Source organism: Quercus robur, chromosome 12 (assembly GCF_932294415.1).
Source record: "Quercus robur chromosome 12, dhQueRobu3.1, whole genome shotgun sequence".
Classification (NCBI taxonomy): Eukaryota; Viridiplantae; Streptophyta; class Magnoliopsida; order Fagales; family Fagaceae; genus Quercus; species Quercus robur.
In genome coordinates, this window is record NC_065545.1 from 11,796,119 (window position 1) to 11,815,641 (window position 19,523).

Here is a 19,523-nt window from a genome sequence, read left to right on the forward strand (position 1 = left end):
TCTGATGGGACAGGTACTCAAGTAAGGGCTCGGATGATCAACATGTGTAGGATGAAGATGGTCTAAAGGAGGATATATAATGTGAAAGACTCTTCATGAAGGCGGGATCAAAAAAAAGAGGAAAGAAAAGACCGTAGTAATCTAAATTATCTTTGTATCCAATTATAATTAATTTATAGAATGAGAACCTCCTCAGACTGAAATATATTAAGATCAAGTCTTTTGTTTGTGTTTTACAGTTGTTCAAATTAAATCTATCCGTTGTTCAATTCATTAGGGTCTAGTTCTTCAACCACTCTCTACAAATTTATTGTATTGGGCTTATTGAGCCAACATCCCATACGTTTTGGGTTTGGACTGTAAATTGAGACCCTACAATTATTTTTCATTTAAAAAAGCTCATTTAATATTATTGCATGTGGTGTCTCAACTCTCTCCCAACTTGAAACTTTTGTTTTCACCCTATATAGCACTTTGATAAAAATAGGATAAATTACAATTTATTTTCTATGGTTAGAGCATTCTCATTAGCTTATACCAAAAAAAAAAAAAGTATTTTATATTACCAAAAGTCACTTTATTTATTTTACATACCATTTTTACAACACACCATATATTCCGTTCTTTATTTTGCATTCCCTGATTTCCATCACATTAAAATAATATTTTTTTGCCCAAAATCCTACACCATAAGGAGGAGAGAGAAGGGTAAAGAGAGAAGAGAGAAAATAAAAACAATTAATTCAGTAAAGAATGATGCTCTAGTTTTATGCAAACATACATAATCCTGTAGCATGCGTTCAAATTCATATGCGAAATGCATCATCCAATGGAGCTGGTATTTTGTGCATTTGTGTCAATTATCAATAGACTATAGTGTTATGCATTTTGTATTCTCAAGGGTTTTGCATTGATTACCCAATATGAATGCTCTTAGATCCTTTTTCAAGCTCTCTCATGTGAGATTTTAAAGTCAAATTAAAATATCTATATTAGAAGGATGACATGGAAGAAGAAAAAAATGTATTTTTTTGAAAGCTTAAAAGAAGCCAACAAAATGTCAAAATCTTTCATTTTATAAGATAATATTTTATGAAAAAACATTTAGATATATAAAATATAAATAAATTAATTTATAAATTAAAACCAACCTCTTTTATTTATACATTGAAAATATCATATAAATTAATAGAGATATATAAAATTACTTGGTAAGGTGGATGCGAAACTCAACAAATTTTACTCTAAGCCTAGTTTTTGTGTGAAGAGTATTTGGGTGTTGTGGCCACCAATCTAAGAGGCATGAACATGGATATGGGTTCAGATACGATATAATGGTATGAGCAATTTAAAAAAAAATTATAATATAATGCAGTGGGTACAACATGAGTACGACACCTCAAATGAAATATATGTACTCTCTAACCACCCACTAACGCGAAGAGAGTTGAAATAACATATATGATATATATATATATATATATATATTCATCATTTAATAATTAGAGAAAAAAAAAATAAAGCCAAAAAAGTGTTAAAATATGTGATTAAATGATTAAATTACCATATTCTAATAGCTTAAAAGTTTAAGACAATTAGTAATTTAACATGATAATAATAGCATGGATTGAGATGCAATTGCACTATGCAATTAACCCCCTCCCTCTCACAATATATTTTTACTAATCTTATTTTTTTTATTTTTTTATTTATTTATTCAATGGTTGAGTTAAATCTCAATCACTCATAGCAATTGTATTAGGTGTAGGGTATTGCATCTGATAGCACAATGTCCTAAATTCGTTACACGTCTCCTTCTCTCTACCAACTAATCAATGGCCTTAATTATTGATCGTAGTCAAAACTACTATATGTTTGGCAGTGTATAAATAATTCAAAGCAAAAACAAAAAAGGGTCCCGCACAGGCGAATAATTCGAGTACGATTGGTGCCTCACATGTAGGAGATTTACACTTTGCTTCTGAATCACATATACTATAATTCAGCAAAAAAAACAAAGAATGAATCTAGACATATACTATTGGACGTGTTCAAAACTCAGAAGTACGAAGACGTACCAGGTTGTCTAGAATCAGAACTCAGAAGTGGGAAACTGTTTTTTATGGCTTCCTGGAATTCAATTCCTCTGGAAATCACGTACCAGGTTGTGGGTTGGATTGCTTTCGTATCATGGACCTTTGGTTTCTACCCACAATTCATCTTGAATTTCCGTAGGAAAAGGTAGTAAATCCAATACTTGTACAAAGTCAATGTATACTTCATTTCCAGACTCCTAGTTCTAGATACACATAACATAATAAACATGGTTTTTTATGCCTTTTATGGTTGAGTTTTGTGTTGATGTTTGAACTCTCATTCTCATATAGTGTGGTCGGGTTGAGCTTTGATTTCGTGGTTCTGAATTTGACGAAGCACACCTCGTATCTGATATACAACGCTTCCCTCTACTTTAGCTCCACCATTCAGAAGCAGTACTATGAAAAATACGGCTATGATGAGGTTTGTGCTTTCTTCTCGTACTAAAAAATAATCAGTGAGTCCAAGTTTTAATTTCAACAAAAAATGAAACCTTTTCTTTTACGATTTTTTTCCCATATACATACATGTATTCATATAAGAGTAATGATAGTCATACACGTGTGAATGGACACGGCTAAAAAATTTACAATTATAACTGAAATCGTGTTTTCTTCCAAGGCCAGGTGTGACAAGCTGTAATATTTAGCATTCATATAATTTTACCTTTGATGCTGACAGTGATGTTTTTGGGATAGTGGGTGACAATGACACAGTGAATTTGAAGTTCTGAATATTTGGAATTGATTCTCATAGTAGATTCTAGTTGAAATCAAAATCTCATTTTTGGAGTGAAAAGCCATTTCAACTAAAGATTTTATGTTGTGTTTATTTACTGAGTTGCTGCAGCTGGTGAAACATATCTGCATATATGTTCAATTGTTGACTAGTCTAGCTGCTAGCGCAGGAGATACTGGCCTAGATTAGGCTTTCTTTACTAGTTTTTTCCTAAATAAATCTTCTCTTGGCTTTCTTGGATTTTATCTTAAATTTTTTTATTTTTTATTCTACGCGAAGATATTTACTTGAAATTAGGAGGGATCATGGGGACTTTATTTTTTGTCAATTGTCTATGTAGTTTGTTCTGGTTTGGTTCTAAATACTAGAGAAGATGAGGCGACTCGATACCATATTAGAAAAGATAATGTATAACTTTGAACTATGAAAGAAATGACAAGATATACTTTGACATCATGACAAAATGTACGAGAAAATATGAAAGATAATATAAAGGCAAAAGGAGAAAAAAGACTAAGAGAGAATCACATGGTTCGACCTTAGAAGCCACATTCTGTGTATTACACCAAGTAGCATTAGATACAGTCATATAAGAGACTTGCGCCTTGACAAAGATTAAGCCTTGATTCCCTTAACATCCCCCTTAAATTCAAGGTGGAAGCTTGAAGACAACTTGAGTTTGAAGTTTAGAGAAAAAGTAAGACCCTATAGGAAATCATGACCGAGTTGGATTTTCAAGTGTACTAGGATGGACAAAATAAAGTGCAGATGACAAGCTAGAATGAAGACTAGATGTGCACAATGATTGAAGCTTGAATGCTGAGCACAATACATGTCATACCTGTGGAGGCTATTGATCAGAGGCTTGACTATGAAATGATATGTCAAAAGATGATAAAGACATGTGACCAAAAAGAAAGCCAACAAAGGCTACTAATTAGAAATGTGATTCGAGGAACACTGTCTAAAGACGTATGACTAGAAAGAAAGCAGATAAAGGAAGCTATAAATCAATGTTGTCCATGATACTTGGCCTAGATGGTTGAAGATGCTTGATTAGATGGAAAGCTGAAACCAAGTGCAGAAGAAAGATGCACGTGCCCATTGAATGTAATTGGAATCAACAAGATTGCCTTGTAAGAATGTCCAGTAGTGGTGCTGAGAGAAGGATCCTAAACTTGACTATTGGATTAGTGGAAGTCAGAAAAGAGGCTGGATCTAATAATGGAGGTCACAAGAGGCTGGATCTAATAATTAAATGTCACAAGAGTCTGGCTATGACTCTAATACCATATTAGAGAAGAACATTTCTAATACTATGTTAAAAAAAAAGGTGATACATAGCTTTGAAACCATGAAAAGTGTATGAGAAAATATGAAGAACAAAATAAAGAAATGAAGAGAGGAAGAGATAGAACATATGAAAATAATGTGGTTCGACTTTAGAGGTCTACATTCATAGCAGAAAACCCTTGATAGCTACATCTGTACTATTAAACTCTGTGCATTATAATGAACTCATTTATAGATATTTTTAGTAGGATAAATCCTAGACTAACAATACTTGAACTACTAGGATTACATTGCTTGCACTCCAAGACTGATTATTTTTATTGTACTCCAAGTAGCATTAGATTCAATGAACTTGCATTGGAGTTATATAATAGACTTGTGCCTAGATTAGGATTGAGTGTTGATATCCTTAACACTGAAAATTGGAGTATACAAAACAACATTTTAACTAGCAGTCTTAAGAGTCTGAATGGAACTTAAGTTGTGCGTGCTAAAAGATGAGAGCTTGAGTTGGTTTTTGATTTTATTTTAATTAATTAATTTACCCTTTCTTTACTTTGATGTTATTCTAATTATTGCAGATGATACCTGTTGCTGCAAATGATGTTGCTTTCTCTACCCACGCTGTTCTTATAACATTAATTGTCTTGTTCCAAATTTTAATCTATGATGTAAGTGGTTTACCATTCCTCGCTGAGTTCATATCTTCTTTCATATTATACGTGGAACTTTATCTTAGTAATCTTGTTTGGGAGTGGAGTACTGACTTTGACATTTCTTGCTGGTTTTCTACAGCGTGGAAGTCAAAAGGTTTCCAGGATAGCTATTGCAATTGTCATTGCTGTGTGGTTATTCGCAGCTGTTTGTTTTTTCATAGCTTTACCAAGACATTCTTGGCTTTGGCTAATCTCCATTTTCAAGTAAGATGTTCTCTTTATGGCTTTGTTTGTACCTTGAATTTCAACCTTTTGTGAATGGCAACAATGGCTGACAACTTAACTGATTTTTTTTCACCCCTCTTTTGCAATAGTTTATATATGTGACCGACCTTGATAAATCTATTAAGGATCCATAGCCAACCCTAAATTTCGGAAGGAACTAAGGCTTGATTGTTGTCGTTGTTGTTGTGCCAATCTTAGTTTTGTGTTTATTTGTTAACTTCAACTTGATACCATGGATTCTCAAATATCACTTTGCCTGCATTAAGGATAGTTCTGCATTGAATTTTACCACCATTGTGCTTTCTAAGATCTGATTTGGAAAGGTGGACTTATTACTAACACTATAAGATACATCAATAAGTTGAGCCTGGGTACAATTACTTGTGGTTACTCCATATTAAGTTCCTGACACTTCTCTTGGATAATGACCATATTTAATCTATATTCTTTCCAGTTGGAAATTGCTAAAGGTTATGTGTTGGAAAATTAAAGAAAATCTACACTTCCCTCCTTACAATTTAACTTTTTCTCAATGCACTAGCATGAAGGCCTTCTTGGCAGGCCAGCTAAGCTGGTGAGGATTGGGTAAACTTAAACAATGACAATTCCTGAATTAGTGGAATTTGTCATGACACTGCAGATGAAAATAGGGAACTTGGCCTTCTTGTCACCTGATTAGAGGGAAATCTCAGTGATATGTGAAGGTGCTTAGATTGAAATTTGTGACTCCCAGACAATGCATTTGAGAATTTGAGAGAAAATTTCCAATCCTTAAAATAGCACTGGTAGCAAAGTTTCTTATTTTGGACTTATATGGGAGCAGATAAATGAAATCTCTGTACCCTGATTGCATTCATTGCTTACTTTAAATTTTAATGGGGGAATTTCTTCTGTGTACTTATCCAAAAAAATGAATAGTTGCCTTTCTTCCTCCGTATTTGTAACCTTCCCTCCCGCGCCCAAAAAAAGAAGAAGAGGAGATAAGGGGAGTGATTACAGATAGGAGCTTCTGTAATTTTAGGGAACTTCATTGTAATTTATATTGCTATATGTAGTGGTTCAGAATATTGAGCAAGTTTCTTCTCCCACATGCCTGTTGAGCTGAGACTTGCTTAAATTTTCTCTACTCACTTCATTACAGAAGTGCAGCTTTGACTACTATCATATCGTTTCCTGATTTATAGACTTGTGGTTAAATTTACTGTTGAAACTTTCCGTGAATTCTATATTGCAGCTCAATTCAAGTTTTTATGACAGTCGTCAAGTATATTCCCCAGGTCAGATTGGTGACCGCTTTAAGTTATTATGTTCATTATTTGAGGAGATGTTGAAAGAACTTAATCTACTGTCTATGCTGATGGATGCAATCTGATTATAGCCATAATATTGGAACTTCACTCAAATTTCTTGCCAACAACCTTTAATTTGGTCATCTAACATTTCCTGGTGTTTCCAACTGTTTATATCCCCCTACCCCGCATCAAAAGAAAATTACTTAAATTTTCTTGGGGGTGCACACACAAACACACAGAAGGCAAGGGGGTCTAGTGTGATTTGTGAGAGGTTCTATTAGATTGGACTTTGCAGCACTGCCATTAATCCTTTTTTGAATATCCTTGGTTTCAAAAAATTTTGAATTTTAAATATTTTAGTGTTTGAAGTAATTCAATTGAGGTATCATTTATATGATATCGAAAAGCTGACATGTAGTATTTATTATTGCTACATACTTGTTAAGCCATGTCAGAGTAGAATTTTAGTCTATTTTGGTCCATTCAGTTTACTTTGGTCCAATTCAGTCCACTTTAGTCTATTTTGGTCTATTTAGTCCTGTACAGTTCACTTCGGTCCATGTGGTGAATTTTGGTGCACTTTGGTCCATTCCGTCTAATTCGGTCCATTTTGGACTAATTGAGCCTTAAATTGATACTTTTTGGGTTGCCTTTTCAATTTTGGGCTCCAAAAAATTCCCCTTTTTTTTTTCTTAATTTTTTGGTTGAAAACAGAAAGTATGATATATTATTTTAGAGAAATGATATATCCACAACATTTTTACAATATTTTTTATAAAAAATCATAAGTAGTAGATTGTTACTAGTCGTTATTGTTGGGGTAAAAAAGTAATCTTAGTATTAGGTTCAAATTTGAACTAATAACAACTAACCACCTATGATTTGTTGTAAAAATGTTATGGACGTAGCACATCTCTTTATTTTATTTGGGCTAAAATTTTTAGTTTTGAGTTAAAAATACAAACAAAATAGACATTAAAAATTAAGTCCGAATTTGGTAAGGATAGAGTGTAAAACTCATATTTTACATCATCCAATAAGAAATTGTCATATTAATATTTTACTTAAAATCAAATATATCCTACCACACCTAAAAATATCTCAATAAACACCCAATTTGGTTGGATTTATATATGGGTATTAAAACTTATTAGGTGTGGTTGTACTTATTCTTAAATATATGATAAGATGATGTAGCATATTAGGATTTGAGGAGTAAAACATAGGTTTTACACCACATCCTTATGGAATTTAATCTCTTAAAAATTAGAGATATGAGCCCTAAAAAAAATTTAAAAAAAATGATAAATATTCACAAGATTATTTTAACATTCAAGTTTCAATAATATATGCATTATACTTATATTTGAAAAGAAAAAAAAAATGCTACAATTCTAAATTTATATAATAATTTATACTTAATGTAACATGTTATATGTGTTTCATGAAATGAGGGCATATATTTTTTTAAAAACTATTTTTGGGTGGGGTGCAAATCATAGCATATTTTTGAAAAGTCCTTTTAATTATAACATCTTCTCCATTTATATAAAAAAAATTATAATTATGTAGTTTAAATCTTTTTATTATATATGTGTGTGTGTTTCATTATATAATATAGTTTTTTAAAATACATTATATGTTCCATTACATAAAAATTATTAAAACATAAAATACTTTTAAATAACACATACACTATTTAACTTAAAAATTTTACATTATATTCTTATAAAATTGTTATATTTCATTTTTCCACGAGATTTGCGACTAGTTAGCTATAATTGATGTAGGATAGGTCATTACAAATCAATAGCTTTATGGATTTAATAAAAATAGGGTACTTGAAAACCCTCTTAAATTGGATTTTTTTTTTTTTTCATTTTATTCCACTCAGCATCATAGCCTGAAGTTTACAATATTTGTAAAAATTAGGGCCAAGCCTTTTTAGATTTGACTTTTCTTGGTGTATTTCACTTGGCATATTCATAGGCATCACCAATTAATTGGAATGGGGCTCATTTGTTGAATTATGCTTCTATTATCATGTAATAAACAAATGCAAATAAATAAGCTGAACTAAGATAGCTTACTGACATGGCTCTGTGCTCCAAAATAGTTTGCTTCTACTTAATCGTAATAGAGCGAAAATTGTCATGGATTCTAGGTTTTTTAATTGTCTTAACTCTTTACCTAATATATGAATAATGATAAATAAATAAATCCTTTAATTGCTTTGCATTTTGTGATGGTACCATGACCTTTATACTTAATTAATAGCTCAAAACCATAATAATAATAATAATAATAATAATAATAATCTATATATATATATATATATATTAATAGGCAAAACTTAGAGAAAAAATCTAATTAGATTTTACAATTGAAATCCAATTTTGCGTCATGTGTCCTAAATTATTTATTTTTAAAGAGAGTTTTATTTCTTAATTTTGAAGTCAAATGTGGAACTACATCATAAATATCTATCCAAGTGAGTTATTATGTACAAAAACCAAAGAGTCTAGAATTAATGTGCATAAAAATTAAAAAATTAAAATGGGCAATTTACATTTTCTACCTAATAATATTCTTACAAGACTTTTTAAAGAGTAAAAAATATATATATAAGAATGACTATCAATAATATTTAAATTATATACGAAAGAATTATTCTATACATCTTAGTGTATATCTTTTATGTATATTTATGTATATGCATGAGATTACAAGTCAGTAATAATAATAGCTGGATTTGTATTTTATCAATGAAATTGTTATGAAATATAGGCATTTATGAACTTCAAGCGAAAGAGCACTGCTGGATTCAGTATTGGCAACATTTTACTTGATTTTTCTGGAGGGGTAGCAAATTATGCACAGATGATTGTGCAATCAATAGATCAAGGTGTAATTTCTCCTTCAACAGTAGATATTGTACTCTAAATTTGTCCTTCACGCATACCATATTCCTAAACTTGTTGCTTTTTTCCAGGTTTTTGGATAAACTTTTATGGGAACATGGGGAAGATGCTTCTATCTCTGGTACAGAATATTATTGACTTCTCTGATTTACTTTCACATTCTATAGAATCTACATCTCATTCTTTAACTAATATTTATCAATCTGGTACTTACATTTTCTCGTGCTTTTGCCATAAACTATGTGATAAATGACTTTGTTCTGTTTTTCTTATTTTGTTCTTAGATTTTCATTTGAGTTGTCATTTTAATATAAGAGTTACTGCCAGCTCAAATGAAAGAAATTTAGTGAAAAATAGTTGAACAATCTTATAAATCTCTTGGTGTGACCGATCACAAAACCTCATTATCCATAAATTTTCATTGATTAGATGACATTTTAATTGTTGGATTAATTTATTTTCAATAATTTCTTTTGTTGTGAATTTCAGTTAACTTAACTGGTAAAATTTTTAATGGTTGAATAAGAAATTTAAGGTTCAATCTCCACCTACACCAAAACCCGATTGGTGTTTTGATCTGATAATAAAAAGCATAATAAATTTTTTTTTTTTTAAATTTCTTTTGTTCACCCTTTGATCCCCCCAAAAATAACCCTTTGTTTTTAGCAACTTTTATTTGAAAATCCTCCTTGTGTATATTTATTTATTTTTTTAAATCAATTGCCTTAAGATTCCTTTAAATTAACTGGTACTAATTATTAATTGTTGAGCTTGCCTAATTAGTGGAAAATATTGATACCAATGGTTACTTTAGTACTACAAATAGTGACTCTGCTTGATTGTAGCCTACACCTATATGGATTACAGATCGAAATCCAATCATAAATTAGCCTTTAATTTGTATTGGAAGATTTATTTTGCAAAATCCATACATAAATTAGACTCTCTCTTTTTTTACCTTCTTTTCGATTTGTATTTTAAAGGTGTGTTGGAATTTTTTTTTTTTTTTTTTTGAACTTTGTGATGGAATATGTTACGCCAGGTATCTATATCCTTTGACATTATTTTCATGTGTCAACGCTTTGTGCTCTATCCTAACAAAAAAGCCCAAGTTCCTCCTAAACTCATTGAGGAAACTACAGAGCCGCTTGTTAACACTTCTGATCATAAGCAGTCAGAAACTGTATAAAGCTTAGGTTAGCTTGTAATGCATAAGTTGTTAAGCTTCATGGTTTCTTTTCAGAGAAGCTCATGAATGTGAAATGCCGTCAATTATAAGCAGAAACTTGTAATGTTACTGTAAAATTAGTCAAGCTTCACTGTAATTTTCATGTACTTTTTACCTTTTGTATAATAGAAACTATAAATGTTCAACTGAATGATTTTTTTTTTTATTAAAAATAAAAAAAAAAGAAATTATAGTCACTAGAGACTGGAATTGAGATATCAAACTGATCTTGTATAAGTGAAATATGGTAACTGTGGTACCCAAACCCAATGGTTCTCGCTAGGAAGGGATTGGACTCCCAATTTATTTGTTAGTGGGTATGACTGAAGTCCTACTATGGAAAACCTTAAATGCTGCCTTGACAGCCCAACTATATAACACCTGAACCTTTCGTTTGTATCACTCCCCCTTCCCTGGTATTTTTCCCTCTCACCTTCACTCCTGTTTCTCACCCCTGATTTTTGCCGACCAATGCCCTCTCTTCTATCCTACCTTCCCTTTTATAGTCTCTCCTTATTGGGGACTCAAATGATTACCTTTTCATCTTTTTCTATGTGGTCCTCACCTTCGTCTAGAATCCTTAGTAAATTGGTCCATTCTGGGCATTCTCTTGAAACTTGCACATAACGCCAAATGGCGCTTGGCAACAGATTCCCCCAAGGAACTAGCAACATTCGGGGATCGTTTTGAGTATTGGCTGTTACCCCTTCGGTTATCCCCAACCCAGCCAATGTCACTGGGTCAGGCCCAACCCAATAACAATGGGCCACTTATATGTAATCACCATCCTTGACCAACATGTTAAATAGACCCCAAGAGGGCCAAGTGTAATTAAAATCCTAACTAATGAAGGAAGAAAGTTGAGTTTTAGGGTGTGTTTGTTTGGAGATAAAATAGAGTGGATGGAAAACTTTGGAGGGAAAATGGGAAGGAAAACTTTTTTGGAGTATGTTTGATTGGACGAGGAGAAAGAAAAATAAATAGTGGGATCCGATTGTTTTCTCCCCAAAATGAAGAGAAAATGGGGCTACTTAATGGACAAAAATGCCCATGTGCACTTGCAAATGGGCAATTCATCCAATTCCTTTCTTTCTTTTTTCTTCTTCTTCTTTTGTGTGTTTTCCTGGGCACGTTGCCTCTTCCTTTATAAGAGCATTACCCCTAACAACTGGGTCCTTTAAATATATATATATATATATATATAAAGGTAAAGTTGAAAGAAAATCCAGATGTTTTCTTCCCAAAATGGAGAGAAAATGGGGTGCTTAATGGAGTGCACATGGGCAATTCGTCCAATTCCTTTCTTTCTTTTTTCTTCTTCTTCTTTTGTGTGTTTTCCTGGGCACGTCGCCTCTTCCTTTATAAGAGCATTACCCCTAACAACTGGGTCCTTTAAATATATATACATAAAGGTAAAGTTAAAAGAAAATCCAATTAGATTTCAAATTGGAATTCAATTAAAATTTAATTTTACGCCACCTGTCCCATCTAATCTAAACTTTTAAATTTAGGTGCCAAGTGAGTTAATTAGAGTTTAATTTTGTGCCATGTGTCTCATCTAATCAAAGTTTTTAAATTTTTGTGCTAAGTGAGTTAATTTAGGGTAAGAAATAAGGAGTCCAATATAAATAAATCATAAAAAAAAAATAATAAAAAATAATAATAAAAAAAAACCTAATCATATATCTAACTCTATAGAAAAAATTAGAGGAAAAAGGAGTTTGAATCATTTTATATTTATAAGCCATTTTTTTGTGTAACTAAAAATAATTTAAATTTATATATTATTTATGTAATATATCATGATTATGTACGTTACTAGCTGGGTAATATATATAAACATTTAAAAAAGTCTAAATACTCTCATTTGTAATAAATAAATAAAAGATTTTGAAAATCCGAGTCACCAAAAAGTTAAAAAAAAGGGGTCCCTCGGAGAAATCTTGCCCGTGTCTGAAACCGATTATTTCGGTATTTGCTACCAAGCCTACCATAATCTGATAATCATCATTATTATCATTGTCAATGGGCCCATGTCCACTTCAAGGAGCCTCATTTAGGGCCCCTCACTTTTCATATTGAAACTGAAAAGTTAGTGGCTCTGGTATCCTTTGTATGTTGAAAGATTGGTTATGTAGGACCCTGAGACAAACCATAAATGTCTTACAAAAAATTTATAAATGGATAAAATGTTAGGTCCAGCATCTTACAATGCATTGTCTAATAAAATTCAAACATTGTATTGATATCAATAAAACACAAATAGTACTATCTCTTCCAAGGACAACTAAGTTCAATTCAACCAAGAGTTTGAATTCAATTACAACTCAAACTTGTGGTTGTATTGACAACAATAAAACACATAGTACAAATAACAATTAAATTCAATTCAACCAACTGTTTGAATTAGCTAAGTTCTAGCTTTTATAAATCATCCTCACCTCTAAATAAAGTTCATATGAGTGTGATTGTGTCCAACACTTTCAAGTAATATCTTCCTAGGCTTCTAGCTTTTAGCAATCTGAATTGTATAACGCTCCACTTTGCTGCTTTTTTCGCTTCATAGTTTATAATATTTTAAGACAACATGGTTTAAACGAGAATGAATCAAAATCTAAGTGCCAGCTTGGTAATATTAAACAAGATGAATTGTGTATAAAATATAAATACGAGGGCATAATTTATGATTCATGACTCATGAGTACCTATAATTCATATGAAAGTGACAATGCTTTGTAACGTCATAGAAGTTGAAAAACAACCTTAATGTGTTTGCAAATCACAATTCCAAAAAATTGGTTTAATGGTTTTTATTAAGATCTAGGTGGGGTTTGGATCCACGTTACGCATCTACGTTTTCTTATTTGCATGTTTTCTCTTCTTCTTTTTTCCCCGCCGCAGATTTTGACTTTTCTCCCGTGAACAGTACACCCATGCACTGTTACAAACTCCACTTTTCAGCCACTTTTTCATTAAAAATTGGTCCCACGGCACTATTCACATATTTAAAAATTATTTTACTACAGTATTTTCAGTTTTTAGTTTTCAACAAAAATAAGTTGTATTCATGAGATTTTTAGGATTGAAAGGTCTCCCTCTAAACAAATCAAGCCTAATTTTTTTTTTCTTTTCTGAAGCCAAGTCCTTGAAGCATAAAATTCTTTTACTTTCTTCCACAATCATTTTCTCCTTTGAAAATTTGCCAAGGATTTGGTGGAATCAGGAATGTGATAAGAGGAGCGTAGGCCAAGTCTTCGGCTCCTCCTTTAAAGTCGGTACATGCTATTTTACTTTAGCACATCCAATCTTCTTTATTTTACTCACAAAAATTTGAAGTCTTCATTCAAAAAACTTTGAAGGCCATATGATCACTCAATCAAGTTTCAATAAAATACTACTTTAAGGACTTTATCTATTTACAATCTTACATGCATTAGGACTTTTTGTGTCTTATCAAATCATACATATCTTTCTTCCAAACTTCTTTTTTTCTAATTTTCCAAGAAGTCTGTAGTTCCCAAAAACAATCCACAACTCATTTTTACTATTGTTGAGTGGTATTTTATCATGTTAATGGTAGACCATGTAAAATTTAAATTGCATTAATCACAGCTTATTACCTCAATAAATTAGGAATTTAAAAAAAAATAAAAAATTAGCATTGCTTATTTTTGTATTGTAATTTTCAATATGTTTTGTTGATTTTAATTTTGTGTCAAATTTAATTGTATTTCTTCAATCATTTCCTTGTATGTTTGTGGGATTCAATGTAAGGGTTGAGTGTGTGAAATTGGTGAAGAACTATGAAGAATAGGGCAACTCACGACTTGCTTGTGATTGGCTCACAAGTGGATAACCCGCAAAAGATCACGTGAGAAGCACATGCTAAAAGCTAAAGAGTCAAGTGTCAGAAGGCATCTCACAACTCATCTCGCAAGATGACCCACGAGATGCACTGCTAGCCTATTTTAGTGTGTTTTCCTCATTTCTTTACCTACACTATAAAAACTCACATTACCCACGAAATTGTAAAGAGAATTTCGAAGAGAAAACCTTAGAAATCTATTTGAGAGATAGAGATTGTAAACCCACAATCATCTACACATTTCTCTTAGTTTTTCCCTACTCCTAGCTCTCTAATTACAAACCCTTAAGAGATTCTTAACCCAAATACATATCTCACCCAATCGTGTTGAGGGTTGTTTTGGTGCATATGGGAAGCATTGGATGAAGCCATTCTTTGGCAGATACAATTTGGAACTAACTGCAAGATTCAGATAACTAGTGAAAATAAGACTTAGTGAAGTCCCTTGGGAGCTCAAACTCAAAGAGTTCAAGTATAGTGAATAGATTAGGCTTGGAGAGTCTTTTTGATATCTTTATACTTTAACTTTATTCACTAGTGAATCATTTCAGCTTGGAGGGCCGCGGAGAGGTTTTTACACCGAGTACTTCAGTTTTCCTCTTCGATAACACATTGCGGTGTTATCTTGTGTTTGCATCTCTCTTTCCTTACTCTTTGTGTTTTACATTTACTTGTTAATTATGTATGCCTATGCACTAGAGACTAAAGAGTAGTTTCGGTTAATTGCATTTCATTTACTCTTACTCTGCACTTAATTTAGTAGATTAAAACCAATTAAACTTTAGTCTTAATTTTTGGGATGTAAACAAGCTTTAGTGTTTTACACTATCGAGCTTTCAATTTTGAAAATAAATTCACTTGCAACTTGGCCCTATTTAGTGAGCAAGTTTTAACACACATTTTCACATTTTAAACAACTTTACACACATTTCAACACACTTTTTCACCCATACGTATATCAAAAACACTCAAACAGCATTACTCAAACTTTTCTACCAAACGGGTCTTTTGCACCAGGATATAGAATTTGTTGGTCCACGCAATTCCCTTTCATCTCATGGGATTGAAGAAGCGGGAACTGTGAGAGAGGTATCAGTATCACTTGGAAATGAAGGTGGGGTCCCTCTGGGCCACGAACCTCCTCATAAGTTAGCTATTGGCCCCAAACCTCCCCTAATTTGGGTCATTGTGTCTAAACTGTAGGCCCATCTTTTGTTTGAAGGGCCCCATAGGCCTGGTGATTTTTATTTTTATTTTTCTCTGAAAGGGCTCCATGCAACTATTGCATTAAAGTTGTTAGGTGTTTTGAGTTTCGACAACCGGGTTTAATTAATGATACTCGTCCTAGCCAAAAAAATAAATAAATGAAATTATACTTAGCACACGTGGTTTGCTCAAAAAATATTTTGCTTATCTGTAATTTAAAAATCGACATTTTATTCACTTGAGATTAGTTTCGTTTGTCTCTTGTTACTCACCTTTGTTAAAAACAAGAGTAAACAGAAGATCTAAAAGTTGATACATGAAAATAGAGGTGGGTAACGAGAAATAAACATAACTAATTTCAGGTGGATAAAGTATCAATTTTTAAATCATAAATAGACAAAATGTTTTTTCAGACAAACGAAAACAGAGGTAGGTAATGGGAGACAAACCGAACTAACATCAAGTAGATAAATTGTCAATTTTTAAGTCACAGATAAGTAAAGTATTTTTCAAACAAACCATAGATGGGGAAAGTATAATAAAAAAAAAAAAAAAGAGATATATATACGGTCCTACTCATGTGTTCATTCCCAGGGCAACTTTTTTTTTTTTGGGCCTTTTCTTTTTCTGAATCCCAGGGTGGCCAAATTTAAAAAGAAAAATAATGACAAAACAAAAAGTCATTACTTGCCATGAAGCAAGTCAAAGCTTGAAAGAGCCAATTTTAGATCTTTTTCAAATGCTTTTTATTAATTTATTTTCTCTCCAAAAAAAAAAAACTTTTATTAGTTATTACATAAGCCACCCAAAAAAAAAAAGGTTTTACTAATACTCCAGACTCACCATTTGATGCTTGGTAAAACATGGAAGAACAAAGAAAATATTGGAACACCGTAGCCCAAATATTGGATTTTTTATTTTTTGCTTTGCTGCTATCTGGAGCATGATTCTGATTATTTCTTCTTGCTATTAATAAATTTCAAGATACCATACTGGTTGGCTTACTAATTGAATAGAATTAACCTTTCTATACAAACAACTATTTCCTTCTTCTTTTTTCCAACCAAAAAAAAAAAAAAAAAAAAAAACTAAATTTCCATTTTTGAGCTTTTATGTTTAGGTTCATTTTACCTGGCATTTCCCGTTGTTAGGTTCTTCTAACTTTTTTCATTAATTTTGAAGAGTGCATCAGCAACCATGATTGTTGGACAATTTCATCTCTTATAATTAGATAAAATATTTCTTGACACAAAGTAATTTATTAGTTTCTAATATGTAATTGTTTAAAAGAAAAAATATATATATAATATATAAGTAAGATTCACAAATAATGCACTTTTTTTTTTTAATATGATAGTATTTCAAACTTATGACATGCGCTTCATGATGATTGATGTTTATCATTATGTTGATACACTAATTGGTTTTTAGTGTTTACAGTAATTGAACCCCTAAATCTTTTATTTGACGATGATAGAGTAAGAGACTTTATTAGTAGAGTTAACTAAAAGTCTAAAACCCACAATAATTCACCTGCTTGTACTAATAAGGTAGATACCAAATTTTCCATAACAATAATGGATACAAGAGTTTAGATATGATTTAGGGTGAGTTTGATTCAACTTTTTGAAATAGTGCTTTTTGAAAAAGTGGGGTTTTCAAAAAGTGTGGTATGAAATTGGAATTTTTGAAAAAACTAAGTGTTTGGTAAAAACTATTAAAAAGTGCTTTTTGAAAAAGTTGAGTGTTTGGCTAGCACTTATAAAAGTTGTAGTTTGAGGGGTAAATTACCAAAAATGACAAAATGTGTATATATATATATATATATAAAGGAGTTTATTTCATACTTAGTATCAACTTCTTAATAATAATAATAATTACTTGATGTTAATAATAAATGACTCTCTTAATAAAAGATTTTGTAAAAAAGTATTTGACTTTAGCATTTTTTATTTCAAAAAGTGTTATGTTTATAACATTTTCACAATAAATTTTTACAATATTGTAAACTCGCATTACTCAAATATATTCTATTCTTTTAATATATTTATTGGCACCTTGCCCACACCCAACCCAACCCATTTCCCTTTTCTTTTTCTTTTTCCTTCCCTTTTTCCCCCAACTCAATTCAAGATGAGAAAAAAAAAGGAGTGTAAGATATTTTAAGGAGCCACACATGTGACCCACCTACCCCACTCCCCTCAACCACACATCTCACAAGTATCCTCACCCTCTTGGCCAACCACTCATTTGTTTGTTTGTTTGTTTTTTTGTTTTTTTTTTTTTTTTTTTTTACCATACAACAAACACTTCTCTCTTTCACTCTCTCATCCCCTTCCATGGTACCCACTTCATAGCACCACCTCTACCATCATTTTTTGGCAAGGATTACTGAAAAACTCCATAGAAAAAAGGTAAGGCTCACTCATCTCTAAAGGAGTTTATTTCAGATGAGAGAATGGCATGAGTGAGCTTCAGAGAGGGCAGAGGGTAGAGCAGAGAGATGAGAGTGGCGTGAGTGTTATCTTTTGATTTATCAAATGATAAAATTAGATTTTCAATCAAATGTGAAGGGCAATTTGGTAACTGAACACAGAGTCTAATGGTAGGATTTATGAACGCGTACGGGTTTTTGGAAGATGCTCTGATTAGCTGCTTTTGTGCATGGGCATTCTCCTTCAAATTTTCAAAACGTAACTTTTTCTAAAAAACTGTGTTTTAGACTTCACCAAACACATATTTTCTTTTTATGGATTCAAAAAGTGCTTTTTGGGTTGGGAAAGTACAAACAAACGGGCACTTATTTAGCAAAAAGAGGAAGATACTTATGATTATCTACATGCTATTGTCCAACGTGGTGTAATACAAGGTGGAGTAAAAAAAAAATTTGTTTGAGGGTGGATTATAATATGAAAATATAATTGAATTACGCATACGTATGCATAAAATCACATGGATTAAATATATATGATTAAATAATGATTGGGCCAAATCACATGGAATAAATTGTAATTTTTCATTAAATTTAGGACATCAAAGTTTTTTAGGGTAACTAACTTATAATATTTTGAAGGGGATGGGGGATGGGAAGGGGTTGCCATAAGGTACTTTTGCCCATGTGTATATAAGTGTATAATAGGTGGGTGATGCTTATTAAAATAAATAACAACAATAATAAAAGTGGGTGATTCTACTTAATGGTGGAAAAAAAAATGAAGAATGATTAAAAGAATAAAAATTATGTTTTAGTGGCTCACTCAAGCGAGCGTAATACTCATTTGAAGAGATATGTAATGTCAATTGGAAAATATAGTTTTCTATATCAACAAATAGGGGTGTTCACCAAACCGCACCATAACCGCCCGCAAAATAGCGTAACCACACCACAACGCAAGTAACTATGAACCATATTGCACCGCACTGTATGGTGTAGTGCAGTGTGCAGTTTTGTAATTAGATAACCACACCGCACTGCACCCTACATACATATATATAATATTTATTTATTTATTTATTTTATATTAAATATATATTATACATTTATAATATCAATACAAATAGTAAAATACCCTAGCCCCTAGGTAAGCCACCTCTCGGTATCCTTTTATATATATATATATATATATATATATTTTTATATATATTATTAGAAACCTTTCAATATCATTGTTTGTATCTATAACACTTTCATGGTTTCTCCCTCAATCTCAAAGTTAGGCCTCTCTCAGGTTTATTTCTTTTATGCCTCACACACTTTTCTCTCTTTTTTGGTTATATATTTGTTAATTTTTGTTTGAGTATATAAGCCCAAGATTTTGATAAAATTATACCAGCTCAAAACCATTCAAACTGCACCTTGTACACCATATCGCACCTCTGATCGCAAAACTAAGGTGTGATGTGGTTATGGTTTTGGTCAAACCGCACCACGAACACCCCTAT

The 19,523-nt window shown here is 31.8% G+C and overlaps 1 protein-coding gene across 1 annotated transcript; it reads left to right on the plus strand.

Annotated features, from left to right (window-relative positions):
• Positions 1 to 1,993: 1,993 nt before the first annotated feature.
• LOC126709228 (cystinosin homolog) lies at positions 1,994 to 10,661 on the plus strand. The gene is made up of 8 exons (XM_050409364.1): positions 1,994 to 2,241; positions 2,388 to 2,520; positions 4,710 to 4,799; positions 4,924 to 5,048; positions 6,304 to 6,346; positions 9,149 to 9,266; positions 9,354 to 9,403; positions 10,325 to 10,661. The coding sequence occupies exons 1-8, from the start codon at positions 2,123 to 2,125 to the stop codon at positions 10,469 to 10,471; spliced, it is 825 nt and encodes a 274-aa protein (XP_050265321.1). The 5' UTR covers positions 1,994 to 2,122; the 3' UTR covers positions 10,472 to 10,661.
• The last annotated feature ends 8,862 nt before the right edge of the window (positions 10,662 to 19,523 follow it).

Excerpts from the sequence above, each read along its gene's own strand:
- LOC126709228 (XM_050409364.1), top strand. The coding sequence starts at position 2,123 with ATGGCTTCCTGGAATTCAATTCCTCTGGAAATCACGTACCAGGTTGTG. Across the intron at positions 5,049-6,303 it reads TGGCTAATCTCCATTTTCAA|CTCAATTCAAGTTTTTATGA; the intron begins GTAAGATGTTCT and ends TCTATATTGCAG. Across the intron at positions 6,347-9,148 it reads TCGTCAAGTATATTCCCCAG|GCATTTATGAACTTCAAGCG; the intron begins GTCAGATTGGTG and ends TATGAAATATAG.